This window comes from Pyricularia pennisetigena, chromosome 3 (genome assembly GCF_004337985.1).
Source record: "Pyricularia pennisetigena strain Br36 chromosome 3, whole genome shotgun sequence".
Classification (NCBI taxonomy): Eukaryota; Fungi; Ascomycota; class Sordariomycetes; order Magnaporthales; family Pyriculariaceae; genus Pyricularia; species Pyricularia pennisetigena.
The window spans coordinates 1,825,931-1,839,439 of NC_043742.1; the positions used below are offsets into that span (position 1 = coordinate 1,825,931).

The following is a 13,509-nucleotide window of genomic DNA, read 5'->3' on the forward strand; positions in this document are numbered from 1 at the left end:
CAGTTCAAACAGCTGTAATGCCGAGGCGTAGCCCTATTTCGAGGTTTGGACGTGCGCAAGTGTGGTGAGAAAAAGGGTAAGAAAAAAAAAAGCTAATGACGTCAGTTTGCGCGCCTCAGCTGAAATCAAGATTACGTCGAGGTTTGTTTGGCAAAACCCCCCTGCAACCCTACAAAATACCCCGACTCCGAACATGCTGGAAGGCCCGCTAAATGTGCCCGAGCTTCCCCGTAATGATCTCCCCGACTGGGGATATTGAAGCTTGATGCATTTTGGTTCCTTTTTTTTCTGTATAGGTTCCAAGATTTTCGACCAGACAACCGCAACAGGAGTCTTAGGTGGTTAAGTACAGATCTAAGCCACCCAACTTAACCGCCTTAATCAACAAGAACCCACCAGAGTCTAGACTAAATTCAGTCCCACTCAGGCGGAACAAAAAAACAGAAGAAAACCCCAATCAAGGAACTGCCGATCTTGCTCGAGCAAGGAGACCCTGAAGCCTCTCATCCGACATGTACTCTTCCAACGCACCTTCTCTCCACTCATTCCATTCTGGGTCAACCCCAAAGACCCTGGGTATTGCATTAGCCAATGGCAGCGCATATGACCACTTGGACTCCAAGGCCAACCCCCAGAAGAAGCATCTGATCTTGTCGTCCTCCTTACATGCAGGCAGCTGGAAATAGCTCCGTTGCTTCAACACGCGTGCTAATGCAACGTCATCATCGCTCAACGACACTCTGCCGTTGCATAGCAAGCTCATGTCAGCTGTCACCAGTGACGGACCAATTGCTTCGTTGAACGGCCCGGTAATGTTCAAGTCATCATCCACTAGCAGATGGCCCCCTTTGTCGTCGACGTGCTTCAAGTAGAATATCTCCTCGGCCTCTTGAATATCGCCCTCTCTTTGCACCAGTTGAGCGGCGTTATCCTTTAAGAAGCGGTATACCAGGTACGCATCAACTGGATACTCGGTATGGAGTTGTCCATCAGCAATGAGTGCTAAGTACTGCTCGGCAAAGGCAGTATAGTAGGTTGCCGAGGTATCAAATAGTCCCTCGGAGAAAGCACAACACACCTGTCGCTTGCCACTTCCGAGACTTGGATATCGGAGCCCTGGGGTGTGAGAGATCCGGCCTTCGGGAATGGATGCGTGGCAAGTTCAGTCAGGATATCTGCCAGACCTCTTAAAACCCTGGCCTTGTCCTCCTCACTCGCCAGTCTGCCGTCTATCCCATCTCCGGGCCAAGACTTTCCCGGGAGCTCTTCCATCAACAAGAAGCTGAGGCCGACACCATGATCGGTGCCAGCGCCGTGCACGCCAAAGCCGAAAGCTCGAGGTGCAGGTACGGCAGTGGTTTCCAAAAACTTCAAAGTTGCGTACTCGCTTCTTACCAGATACCCGGCTAATGATTCCCGGCAACCCAACTGCGCAACTGGCGATTCGAGGTACCCTCATCAGCCAGTTGGCAGAGCCATCCTGGAAGCGAATGCGGGCGTGATAATTGGCGCTCCCCATAAGCGCGTCCGGTCCGACTCTGGACGAGTGTTCAATACTGCAATTTTTGCCGCCATTCAAGCTTGAAGCAAGCTTGCAAATAGCCTGATTGTTGATTCTTACTTGAAGACGACCAATCTCTGCGACGATATGCGCCACATAGGTTGCATAGTCCGAGACCCGTGAGAACTGTGTCCTTAGAATTGATTCAAGACCACAACCCGGAGCCAAACCACTTAAATCGCCAACCTTGTGAAAAGGCAGAGATCGATGGATGCCGCAGAATTGAAGGTTGCAAAAATCACAACCCCCAAAACCCCTCACATTGGTCTTTGCGCAGCCCGGGTTCGAGCAACTGAAAAATCTAGGCACCATGGTGGCTGGCTGTTGGAAAACGGTCGAAATTTTGAACGAAGTGATCCTTTTTTTTTCTTACTCAATTGAATAATCAGGAATCTGGCTCTCCACCTATATAAATCGGTCGGCAGTAAAGTAGCAGGCAGGCTGAAGTTGTTGTCTCCAGCTGGTGAAAGAACCTCGATAAGAATCCATGCCAGGTGGACTTGGGGTTTGCCCCTGTGCCAGTTTAAGCCTACAAGGCATTCCACTTTCAGCCACTGCCACTGACCAACGATATTTGGTGTCCCGTAGTATAGGCGGCCACCTTGACAGTCAGTATCAACTTCTGAATTTATTTACTCGTCCAGCAATTTTATTGTTGATTAGACGGAGCGAAGTTGCCAAATTTGACTCTAGAAGCATTGAGACGTTTGCAAATATTGGTAGCAATATATTAGACGGGCTGATTGCACGGTAATCACCTCTATAAAAGGTCAGGGATCGCAAGGCCTCCTTTCTTCCTTCAGAGATATCGCGAAACCACCTATCAAGTGTCTTTCAGTATTCAAGGACTATTTCCGTCATCTACGTTCTCGAAGTAAAAAAAAATCTAGAGAAAAGAAGATTGCCGAGTCTCACGAAGACAAAGAATCAGGCGACGAAAATACAGGGCTCAGGGGAGATCAACCAGCAGCTAAATGGCTCTTAGTAGATATTGAGGCATGACTTCCAGCCTCCGGCAGGTCAACAGTCAACATGTTACCCATCGCCTGTTCTATAGCCACGGATTTGATCATAGGAACTGGCACCAGCTCATCCCGAGGCAGCCCGGCCAGTCTCTTAATCGCCTTCATCGCACCAGTTCTCGCACCTACTTTGTCATGACCGCCCTCGGCGAGATGGCCGCCTTTCTGTAAAGCGCAGAGCCGAAGCCGAAGAGCGCATTCCCAGCCCCATCAGGCAGACCCTTTGGCGCATCCGCTTGTTTTTACATCATGGGTGTCTTGACCCTCAGCATGGCGGTCCCTTACAACAACGAAAACGCTGGTCGGAGCCACCGAGGCCCAGGTTAGCATGCGAGTTTCAGGTAGCCGAAGACTGGGAGAGAGTGAGCCAGGAAAAGGCAGCCAAAAATGATACTTTCATGGGAAAGATGACAATAGCATTCATGAAGTTGAGGGATTGAGAGACAAAAGCGCAACATAATGATATACCCCGGCAATCACACGATTATTTTAGGATACATGGGATTAACATAGGCGCACTCAGGCGTGTCTGGGTTTTCTTCCATTATTTTTATGGTTTTGACGATAAAAGGTACGTGAAATCAGGTGCAAAATGTAAAGTGAAGTAAGTGGTTGTTGGTTGTTATGGTGATGATCATTGAGGTGTGCGGGGATCAAAAACCCGACCCAGCGCGCATGCACCACCACTAACTACACCAAAGCTCCGCATTCGCTAAACTGATTGATCCTTATTCCTCAACCCAGAGGTTTGAACTGACATCACATCATATCACCTAGGTCTGAAGCAACTTCCGGTTTGCACAAAACATTTGGCTGCTTAACAACCAAAGCAACAGTTACCGAAAAAAGAACCGAACGAAAAAAAAACTTAAAAAACTTTCCAAACCAAACCATCAGTCGCAACCATGGCGGTGTCGCCACTTTTGGCGCCGCCCATCGAGGCCGCCTCGGCGACGCAGCAGCGCTCGACTTCGTCGCCGCTAAAGCGCACCCTCTCGGCCGTCTCCTCCGCCAACGGCACACCCAAGCCCACAAAGGCCGCGAAGCCCGGTGCAGGCCTGCCCGCCGATGACCTGATTGAGCAGATGAACCGGGCTGAGGCGAACAAATATGTGACGAGTATGCACATCCACCCATCCTCACCAAAACAACCCTGGCTACTTGCCAGTCGACGACGACGACGCTCGCTGACATGCTTCCAACACAGCACAATTCCTCGGTGAGGGTACCTACGCCATCGTCCACAAGGGCTACGAAAAGGCCAAGCCGTCCAACATCGTCGCCATCAAGATGATCAAGGTCCAGAAGGAGTACACGGACGGCATGGCACCGGATGCTGTGCGAGAGCTGAAGCACCTCCAGGAGCTGTCGCACCCAAACATCATCGCCCTGCGCTCCGTCTACTCGTCCAACTCGCAGAACCTCTGCCTGGTCCTCGAGTACCTGCCCCTGGGCGACCTCGAGATGCTGATCCGCGACGCCAGCGGCATCATCTACGGTGGCGCCGACATCAAGGCCTGGATGGGCATGCTGACGCGCGCCGTCTGGTTCTGCCATGAGAACTTCGTCCTGCACCGCGATATCAAGCCCAACAACTTGCTGATCGCCGCCGACGGTGAGGTCAAGCTTGCCGATTTCGGTCTGGCCCGCTCCTTTGCCGACCCCTACCGCGTCATGACCGCCAACGTCATCACGCGCTGGTACCGGCCCCCCGAGCTGCTGTACGGCGCCCGCCATTACTCTGGCGCCGTCGACGTCTGGTCCGTCGGCTGCGTGTTTGCCGAGCTGATCCTGCGCAAGCCCTACCTGCCCGGCAACAACGAGCTCGACCAGCTGTCCCTCATCTGCGCCGAGCTCGGCAGCCCGACCGAGGACAACTGGCCCGGCGTCTCCAAGCTCGACCAGTTCACCGCGCCCTCGGAGCCGCTGTCGCCCGTCCCGTCCAAGGAGCGCATGATGGTGCAGTTTGGCACCGCCGGCGCCGACGGCGTCGACCTCCTCATGAAGACCCTCACCCTCGACCCTAGAAAGAGGATCACGGCCAAGGAGATGCTCAAGCACCCCTGGTGGCACTCGCAACCGAAACCCACTCGCAAGGAAGACCTGCCCAAGAAGAAGACGGGCGCCGAGCAAAAGTTCGCCGCCGACCAGGCGAGGCAGCCCGGCCAGGTCGACGAGAAGATGGCCAAGGTCGCCCGCAAGTTGGATTTTGGCGCTCCAAAATAAGTCATGATTGGGGCCAGGCTCAAGTCACATGGCATGAACTCTTTTATGATCCATATTTTCTCATTTTTCTTTTTTTCATCATAAAGGGGACAGGAAAACATGGTTGGGTGTTTAAACAGGATACGTAGACTCTAGGCGTTCGTGGCTCATACAATTCATTCTTCATTATTATACCCAAGAGGTTATATACATAACGTGTAGAAAAAAAAAACGCAATGTTCTATGTTGCATAACCTATTTTTACCAAACAGACCGGTCCACAGTCCCCTCATCACATGAGCGCACATTCGAGGCCATACATGGCCTTCTCGACATCCCTCTTGACCTGATACCAGTCGGCCCGCCTCTCGGCGAACTTGTAGACCTCCTCGGCGCGGAAGACACCACCGAATCGATCCCCGTCGGCGATGATGGTGGCCATCTCCTTGGAGTGGCGCGGGTCGATGAGGTAGATCTGCGAGAGCTCGCGCAGCGCCCTGAAGTAAGGGAGCAGGTCTGCGTTTTTAAGCGAGCGTATGTACTCAAAGTACAGGTTCATGTCCGATATCACCTTGATGGCCCCGTCGGTGGACACGCGCTGCCGCTTGAGGTGCTTGCATACGGCCTGGAACAGCCGCAGCCCCACCTCGCCGTTGAAGACGTCCAGCATCGATTTTTCCGTCGTCCCGACCAGCATGCGCGTGTGCGATGACACGAGCTCCACCACACGCTTTGCCGTCTCCGTCGGGCCGATGTCGAGGTCGCCCGCCGTGTTGCCGCCGCCGCCGCCGCCGCCGCTACCGCCGCTCCCGTTCTTCTCCCCACCTGCTGTCGCACCGCCAGGAATGGGGTTGTAGTCGGTCGGCAGCTGCGTCGTTGCGCAAATGTACTCGACCTCGTCCATGAGCACGTCGATTCCCTTGTTAAGGCCCGCGGCGACGCTCTCGTCCAGCATCTGCTCAAACTTCTTCTTGGCGAGGCCGCTGGCGTCCAGAAAGTCGTTGCGGTCGGCGATCTTGGGCGCCGCGAGCTGCTGCTCGTAAAAGACGTCAATCATCTGCGAGATGAGGTCGCCGAGGTTGACGAGCTCGATGAACATGACCAAAGGCGCCACGCCGCCCTTCTCGTGGTCCGTGACGTCGCGCGGGTTGTAGTGCGCCAGGTGGCCGACCGCCTTGTCGAAGCCCGGCTTGATGTGGCGGTTGCCGAGGATGCGGAGGAGGTTGACAAAGATGGCCTCGCACTGCTCGCGCGCCTCGCCACCCACCTGCCCGCCGAGCCGGATGAAGACGGCCGCGCGTCCGAGGCTCGTCTTTGCCGCGTGCACTAGGCTGAGCGCCACTTCGATGCTGAATAGCGACTTGATGCCTTCGAGACGAGATGCCATCAGGGCCGCCTTGGCCGCCAGTTCGTCGGTTGGCGCCTCGCCCTGCTCAGGCAGCGGACTGCCTCTTCGCTCAAACGCACCGGCCATGCCCGGACTTTGTGAGCGAGCTGGCTGTGACAATGACGTGGGCTGCAGAGTATCGCCATTTGACGACGGAGTGGCTGCTGACGATTTGCTACCTCCCCCAAACGGTGCTGTCAAGAGTTGCCCTGGTAGACTGGGAAGTACGGTCACCGGCATCATTACGACCTTTTTGAAGGAGCTCAAAAAATCCTTCTTGTCCGCCTGTCGGTTGAAGTTGCTCATGTAAAAGGATTCAGCGCTGGCATCCAGCTCCGAAAGTCTGGTCTCGAAGACCTGCACCTCGTTCTCGGCGTTTTTGATGAAGAAATCCAGTTCTTCCTGCAGGTACAAATCCAAGTGCGGCTCGAAAGTCCGCAACGCCATCTCCTTGGCCTTCTCTTCAGACTCCTCCTTGGTCCCATTAGGGACCTGTAGCGAACTGTAGAACAGATACGCCTGCTCAAACACGCCCGAGACCGCCTGTAGATACGACGCCAGGCTCCTCTCATGGCTCTCGTCGAACAAGGGCGTGCAGTACTCCATGATGACGTCGTCCTTGATCTTATCCACAAACGTCCAAAACACCGTGTTGGGCTTGGGAAATATCTTGGCCATCAACATCCCTTGCTCGTTGAGCTTACCGGCTAGCAGCTCAAAAAACCGCCTCGAAGGCTCCAGGGAGATGCTCTCCACCCCTTCCACCTTTGTCAGGCACTCAACCGAATCGGGGAGCACGTCGCGGTCCGTGAAGAGCGGGTGCTTGGCGATGAAAAGCTCGACGGCCGCATTACCCCCATTGAGCGCATCTAGCACGTGCGCGTACCTCTTCATCCGGCCGTCGACGTCCCATAGCTCGTACCCCTGCTCAAACTCGCGCAGCACCGCCGTCTCAAAGATGCCCATCATGCCCGTGACCTTCTCCTCCCTCTCGCGCGCCCCCTCGGCCCAGTCGCTGCGCGAGAACGTGAGGAGGTTCGAGAGCATCCGCGCCTGGCGCTCCGGATCTCGAAACACTCGGAACAGCACTGGGTCGTTGTGGCTCCGCGCCCGCACGAGGTCGTAGTAGAACGGGCCCAGAGCACCGTAGATGCGCGCGTACTCCTGCCTCGCCCGGCCCCGCACGCTCTTGACCCTGTTCAGCACCTCCAGCACTGCGTTCGAGTCCTGCAGCATCGGGCTGTCGTCTCCCACTCCTGGTGTTGGCGACGCCAGGTCCGCCGCGGTCCGCTGCGCCTGACCGGGCTGCTGCGGCACGAGCGCCGGCATGCCGCCCACGCTCATCCGCTCGAACCCGCGACTGACATCCGCGACTCCACGGCCGCCTCCGCCAGCCCCTCCCCCTCCCCCTCCCCCATAACCCCCTGACCCCGCCGCCGTGGCATCAAAGATTGTGACCTGAGGCGCGCGCCGCTCCCTCTCGCCGGCGGCCTGCTTCCGCGCCACCGCCTCATCCCACCGCCGCCGGGCCTCGGCCTCGTCCCAGCAGCCCATGCTCTTGAGGCGGGCGACCCAGCGCGTGTCGTCGTACACCATCTCCTGCATGCGGCGCGACACGCACGCGAACCGCATCAGGTCGGACACGGGGAGGTAGTCGAGGATCGAAGCTAGGATTTCTGTGCGTTTTGATGGGTGTGGCCGTCAGTTTGGGGAACGTTCTGTATGAAAGCGGGTAAGGGAAGGAGGTGAAGGCTGTAGGGGGTTACGAACCGGCCGGCAGTGATGCCTTGGTCTCCGACAGCGACGTCGCCTGCAGCGCGCCCAGGATGCTGGTGTTGCCCACTGGGGCACGGCGGAATTGTGACATGATGGCGTTTTTTTTTCTTTCTTTTTCTTGTCCGGTCCTCTTTTGCTGTGGTTTTGAGTTGGGACGGGTAGACAACAACTGCCCAAGTCAGATTACTGTAGAATCGAATTGAGGCCAGCAGCTATCTTCTTGGGAGATGCGGATGGCGGTGGGCTGCCATGGTAAAGCAGCTTCGGGACCAACAAGAAGCAACTATCGGGTTTTCGAGCAAGGCTGCAATTCGTCGTGGATTGTCTGTGATGTTGTTAATGTGGTTCAAGCAATATTCTAGGTCGGAGATCACAGTAAAACGCTCCAACTTTTTTTGAGGTTTGAGACGTCTCCTTCAGCTTGTCAATGTCAGGCCTTGTCATGGATGCCCTGATGTCTCCTCATATTGAAGAGTTCTCTATTGGACCATTCTGAAATGCTTGACCCTGTAGGGTGGGGTAAGCGAACTCAGGCTTCCCCGCAGAGCCAGCCCCTGGTCCGTTTACTACATGATCAAGATGATGTCTTTGGAACCCCTGATGTGATTCTGTAGTTTACAGTTAAGTCAACAATCACAACAATTATTGATCGTAATCAAGCAAAGAGTAACTATTTTAGACCCAAAATAACTCAACCTCATATATTTAGTCATATGCGCCTCGCCGCCCGTTAAATGTCCCCAAAGGACCGTAGTGTAGAAACAACATTCCAGTAGTTGGTCCGTCTTTTCAGTAACAAATGGCGACAATGAGGGTGACCGTTCTCCCCTGTGCTGTTTTCCTTGTATCATTACTCCACTCACTCATTATATTCCATCCTTTGTTCCACAGCGTCGCCCAATAATCTTCTCCTGACTACAACATCGTTCCGCAACCTGTCCTCCTCCTCTTCCCCTTGATCGTTCTCTTCCTTTTTGACATGCCCAAAGATGCATGTCCAAAGATCATCGGCAGCAATCTCTTCGCCGGCTGCGGTGCCCTTCTCCTTGCGCATCAGCTTGGTCAAGCTCGCCTGCTGCATTTCCAACGAGTTGGCCGCCTCAACTGCCTTTTCGTCCATGAAACAGCCGCCATCTGCGTTCGCTTTGATGACGCGGTCCATGTGCTCCAGACGCCGCTGAACCGACAGGTTATAAATAGTCGGCTCGACAGTGCCTTCGACCATGTACAACCAAACCGTTGTGTCCTGAGTCTGACCAATCCGATCAACCCGCGCAATCGCCTGCAACTCGAGAGCCGTGTTGAGTAGTGGCTCACAGAGTATTACGTGGTTCGCGTTGACTAGGTTCAAGCCGCTCGATTGCGCGCGAGCGTGCAGGAAGAAGCATTCGATCCCGGCCTCTTGTTTGAAACGCTCGATGCCGTTTTGCTCGCCGATGGACGAGAATCCAATTCGGTATTTCGTAAACGCCGCCGAAAGAACACCAAAGAAGCCTGCATACTGTGAGAATATGATTGACTTGGCGCCAGGTTCGCTCAGTCTTAGCCACAGAATGTGCCGGACAATAGCGTCGACCTTTGTTGTAAAAGAGGGGTGTACCAGCTCCACGGCCTGGATCTGAGCCAGTCTCTGGGAATTGAAGGTCGCATATATGCCGTCTCCAGCCTGTGTCTGACTTCCCGTGGTCTGATGACCACTGTTTGCCTTAGTAGGCGTGGAGTCATCTCCATTTTCGCCATCGTTGTCCACAAGCTTCAGATCTCGAGTCTTGAGAACGAATGGGTGAAGCTGGTGCCGTTGCACCAAGCGTTTGCACGTAGGGCAGTTGGAAGCCCGTTTTAACCACTCGAATAGACAATCCTTGTCGAACTGGTGGCCGCACATGGTCATAACACCGTTAGTTATTTCGGTCTGGCAAATGGGGCAAATACGAGATTCCTCTTTGTCGCCAGCATTCTTCAGGTTGATCACTGCAGAGATTTGCGGTCAGTTATGGCAACTTGAAGCACCCAAGACAACCAGTTCCTTCCAAAATAAGGCAGTACTTACAGTAGCGGTGTTCAGTGCTGACTTTTTCCACTATCTGGGCCAGCTTTTCCTCCTCGGTCTTCAAGGCACGCATGGCTTCAGCCATCGCGACTTCATCCCTCTCGCCGTCTTTATCAAGTATAATATCATAGGGCGAGACATCATCTGAAATGGCCTGCAGTTGTCGATAATAATCAACGCGGGCGTTCATTATGGTTGTGAATTTGTCAATCTCTGACTCCAAGGCATTATGAGCCTTGTTCTGGTCCCAAGACTGGTCGGAAAGCGACTTTTGAAGTTTCTCGACAATGCTCAACTCCAGCTGCGCTCGACCAGAGCCTTGCGACCTCAGTGATGCCGTCAGAGTCCTCAGCTCCCCAAGGAATCCCCTTATGGAGTCTGAACCCGGTCTCGGGGCGATCTTGTCGCGAGACGCAAGCAGATCAATCAACAGCTCCGGAGCAGGGCCTTTGCCTTTTACAGCCTGGGCGAGAGATATTCGCGTCTCGTCAACGACAAGCTTGGAAACCTGTTGCCCGGACATGACTGCCAGACGATCCGCGATTGTGGCCCTAATGACTTGAACATATACGATAATCTCCTCTTGAACCTGGGTAGAATCACCATATTCGTCGCCAGTCACCTCTTCTTCTTCGTCAATCAACGGCTTGCACAGGAGGCCAATGAGCCGCTCACGCCACTCATCCAGCAAGTTAGCTTGATCGTTCAGAGTCTCACATAGCACCTGTACCCTGCCCACGATAGACATGGTCTCGACGCCGGGCCTCAAGTCACATGTCATCTCCGGGATGACGGCAAAGTCTTGCTTCTTTGCCCGCGCCTCGATTCGCTTCATCATGCGCGTGGCTTTATGGTTGGCTTCCTGCAGTATCTCCTGACGAATCTTCTTCGCACGGGAATAATATTCGTCCTCGAGCTCCGCAAGTTGCTTGAACTCTTCCGAGTCAGGCTCAGTCATGTCCTCGTCACTCTTGATTTGAAAGTACGCATTGCCAATGAAAAAAACCACCTTGTGCTCGATCTCGAGGAGCGATCTCAACTTTCTTTGCATCTCAGTCTGGATCTCGAGAAGCGATTTCAGTTTCGTTTTCACCTTATCCAGGCGCACTGTGACACTCTCATCTGCCGGAGAGGTGCACTCGGGTAAAGAGGAGGTTGCGCTGGAGGATGAAGAGTCCGAGTCCGAGCCACTGTCTGATTCCTCGGCGGCTTTCGCTTTAACAACCCTTTCCAGTTTTTGCCGTTCCTTTCGTTCCTTCTCAGTGTGTTTTTGATTTTCATGCAATTCTTGGCGCACATTCTTGACCAGAGGTTCTGTTTCTTTAAGGACTTGCTGCCAAATTTCCAAAGCCTCTTTCTTTCGGGGCGTATTTTCAAGCAGCTGACCCTGGGTGATCTTGTTGACCAGGAGAGCACGCTGTCTGGTCAGGAGACTGCTTCCAGCTTCCAGAAGCATGTGATCAAGAACTTGCATCACGGTCCGGAGAGGGTTTCGAGGGAGCATTCGATTCCCCGCTCCTACATGTGGATGAAGAGCTGCCTTTCGCAACGTGTCCAGGCAGTTCCGCATGACAGCCGTGTAGTCCTTGGGGTCCCAATCATCGACTATGGGCTCTCCTTGCTCATTAAGATCACAATCCTTCACCAAACGACGAAAGAGCCTCTGGTAGTACTGATCCTCGACCGCATTGAAAGGAATATTGATCACATAGCGTTTCTGCAAAGGCAGATCAAGCTCCTCCCTGACCAGCTGCTTCGAGTGGCGGAGGGCAAGCGTGTTGAATATAGCGTGGAAGTCACTTTGACGGCGGACGAGTTCTCCCCATATGTGAGAATCCGTGAAGGGTTCACAGTGCAGAAACATGAGCAACCCTTTGAGGTCCATAATATCATCCTTGATAGGAGTGCCTGTTATTGCCCACGCGTTCACCCGGGGTATCGTCCGGGCGAGGATGGCGGCCTTACTCACTCCTGAGTCAACCTCCTGCGCCTCATCTAAACATACCCGCCACCATAGACACTGCACAAGTGGCGAAAGTGGGCGGGTATACTTTCTCTCTCGTCTTCGGGATCTGTCAGGGGGTGGTGAAGCATAATGTATCTCAGCTCTGAGTTCCTTATAAGTCATGATGACCACATCATGAGATATGAAATCTTCGAGAACTGCTGATTCGCTTTGGGTTTCAAGGGATTTCTTCCTGTCAAGGCATGACCTTTTCATGCCCTGGTAAATCATAACGCTCAAAGACGGTGCATGCTTTTTCAACTCGGCAACCCATTGCGCACGCAGAGTTGTCGGAGTTATGATCAGGGTCGCCCCAGTACGCCTCAAGTCGGGTTTCTGTGAGTTGTCACCCATTCCTACAACCGAGCATGGAGGTGCAGGGTGCAGAAGAATGAGGCCGATCATCTCCAGGGTTTTGCCCAGTCCCATTTCCTCTGACAGGATGCCTCCTTTGATGGCGTCTATTCTGTATGGGATCGAATCAATGTCACGAACGGCCACATCCAGCAAGTCGCTGGCGTAAAAGCTGTTTCCGTGCATATCCTGGAGCTCGGTAAAGCCAGGCGGCACTTGCCGAGGAGCTTCATGCGATGCAACGGTGGCCGAGGCGGCACTTGCAGCTAGGTTCTCCCACCGTACGCCTTCTCGTCCCAACAACCATCGAACGGCACGTCTCTGGAAAGGGTACAAGTCGGCTTTTAGTCCTTTTATGGGCATGTCAAAGATCTCCGGCTTGGTAGAGTATGCGGATTTGTAGAATTCCTGAGGTGATCCCTCTGAAGTCTCGAGAGGCAGGCCAGGGAGTATGGCTGATAAGATTGCTCGCCTTGCATCAGGAACATGAGCAAGTTCTCCGGATGACCGCAGGGCATGGAAAGTCGTGATTGATAGCCATAGTAGCGTGAACCTGAAACGAAGCGTCACTTGGTCGCTCTGAGCAGCGAAGTACAGTTCACTCTTGAGTCTGATCCTGCCGGCCTGGCGTCCTCGGGGAAGGGAGTCGCTAAAGTTGATGAGTGCAGATATGTCATGCGGTATGCCTTTGGGTATGTCGATTAATAGCGAAAACGGGCCGTCCTCAAGCCGCTCTAGGCGAAGGGTTGTCGTGGTAGGTTCCCGGAACTCCTGTAACCTAATGCAATCTCCATCTATCAACCTTGTGAAAGAGTGTGCAGATGCTGAGCAAGATTTTTGTTTCCTTGAGATGACAAGTTCGGCCTGATGTAGTTCGATGGGATGTGCGTCATCATGTTTGCGACGCTTTGCTGGAGGTTCTATCTCGATAACATCGTCATCATCAAAGTCCCGAAAAATGGCAAGAGCTTCGACCGGAAAATTCCCTGTGGTAGAATAATATGTCCGCATTAGGTCCTGTGCCTGAAATCGGTTTGATAGCCGGGGTGGAAATCACCCACGAGCAATGCGTATAGGTTGGCCTCTCTCAGATTGATCGGGGCTGGGGAGGCAGCAGCACTGCTGGGGAGTAGGTTGAGGGGCCATTGT

The 13,509-nt window shown here is 53.9% G+C and overlaps 5 protein-coding genes across 5 annotated transcripts; 2 read left to right on the forward strand and 3 right to left on the reverse strand.

Moving 5' to 3' along the window:
* Positions 1–457: 457 nt before the first annotated feature.
* PpBr36_02395 (uncharacterized protein) lies at positions 458–1,873 on the reverse strand (the record flags this gene model as incomplete). Its single annotated transcript, XM_029889577.1, has 3 exons — positions 458–1,009; positions 1,093–1,428; positions 1,622–1,873. The coding sequence occupies 3 exons, from the start codon at positions 1,871–1,873 to the stop codon at positions 458–460; spliced, it is 1,140 nt and encodes a 379-aa protein (XP_029754288.1).
* Positions 1,874–2,452: 579 nt separating this feature from the next.
* Positions 2,453–2,754, forward strand: PpBr36_02396 (uncharacterized protein; the record flags this gene model as incomplete). Its single annotated transcript, XM_029889578.1, has 2 exons — positions 2,453–2,545; positions 2,581–2,754. Coding segments are annotated over 2 exons (267 nt in total), but the record flags the coding sequence as incomplete, so codon positions are not given.
* A 734-nt stretch (positions 2,755–3,488) lies between these two features.
* On the forward strand, positions 3,489–4,809 carry PpBr36_02397 (uncharacterized protein; the record flags this gene model as incomplete). The annotated part of the gene is made up of 2 exons (XM_029889579.1): positions 3,489–3,702; positions 3,791–4,809. 2 exons carry the CDS (start codon positions 3,489–3,491, stop codon positions 4,807–4,809), a joined length of 1,233 nt encoding a protein of 410 aa, XP_029754290.1.
* A 271-nt stretch (positions 4,810–5,080) lies between these two features.
* PpBr36_02398 (uncharacterized protein) lies at positions 5,081–8,042 on the reverse strand (the record flags this gene model as incomplete). The annotated part of the gene is made up of 2 exons (XM_029889580.1): positions 5,081–7,851; positions 7,946–8,042. The coding sequence occupies 2 exons, from the start codon at positions 8,040–8,042 to the stop codon at positions 5,081–5,083; spliced, it is 2,868 nt and encodes a 955-aa protein (XP_029754281.1).
* Positions 8,043–8,810: 768 nt separating this feature from the next.
* Positions 8,811–13,506, reverse strand: PpBr36_02399 (uncharacterized protein; the record flags this gene model as incomplete). Its single annotated transcript, XM_029889581.1, has 3 exons — positions 8,811–9,922; positions 10,002–13,346; positions 13,422–13,506. The coding sequence occupies 3 exons, from the start codon at positions 13,504–13,506 to the stop codon at positions 8,811–8,813; spliced, it is 4,542 nt and encodes a 1,513-aa protein (XP_029754282.1).
* Between the last annotated feature and the right edge of the window lie 3 nt (positions 13,507–13,509).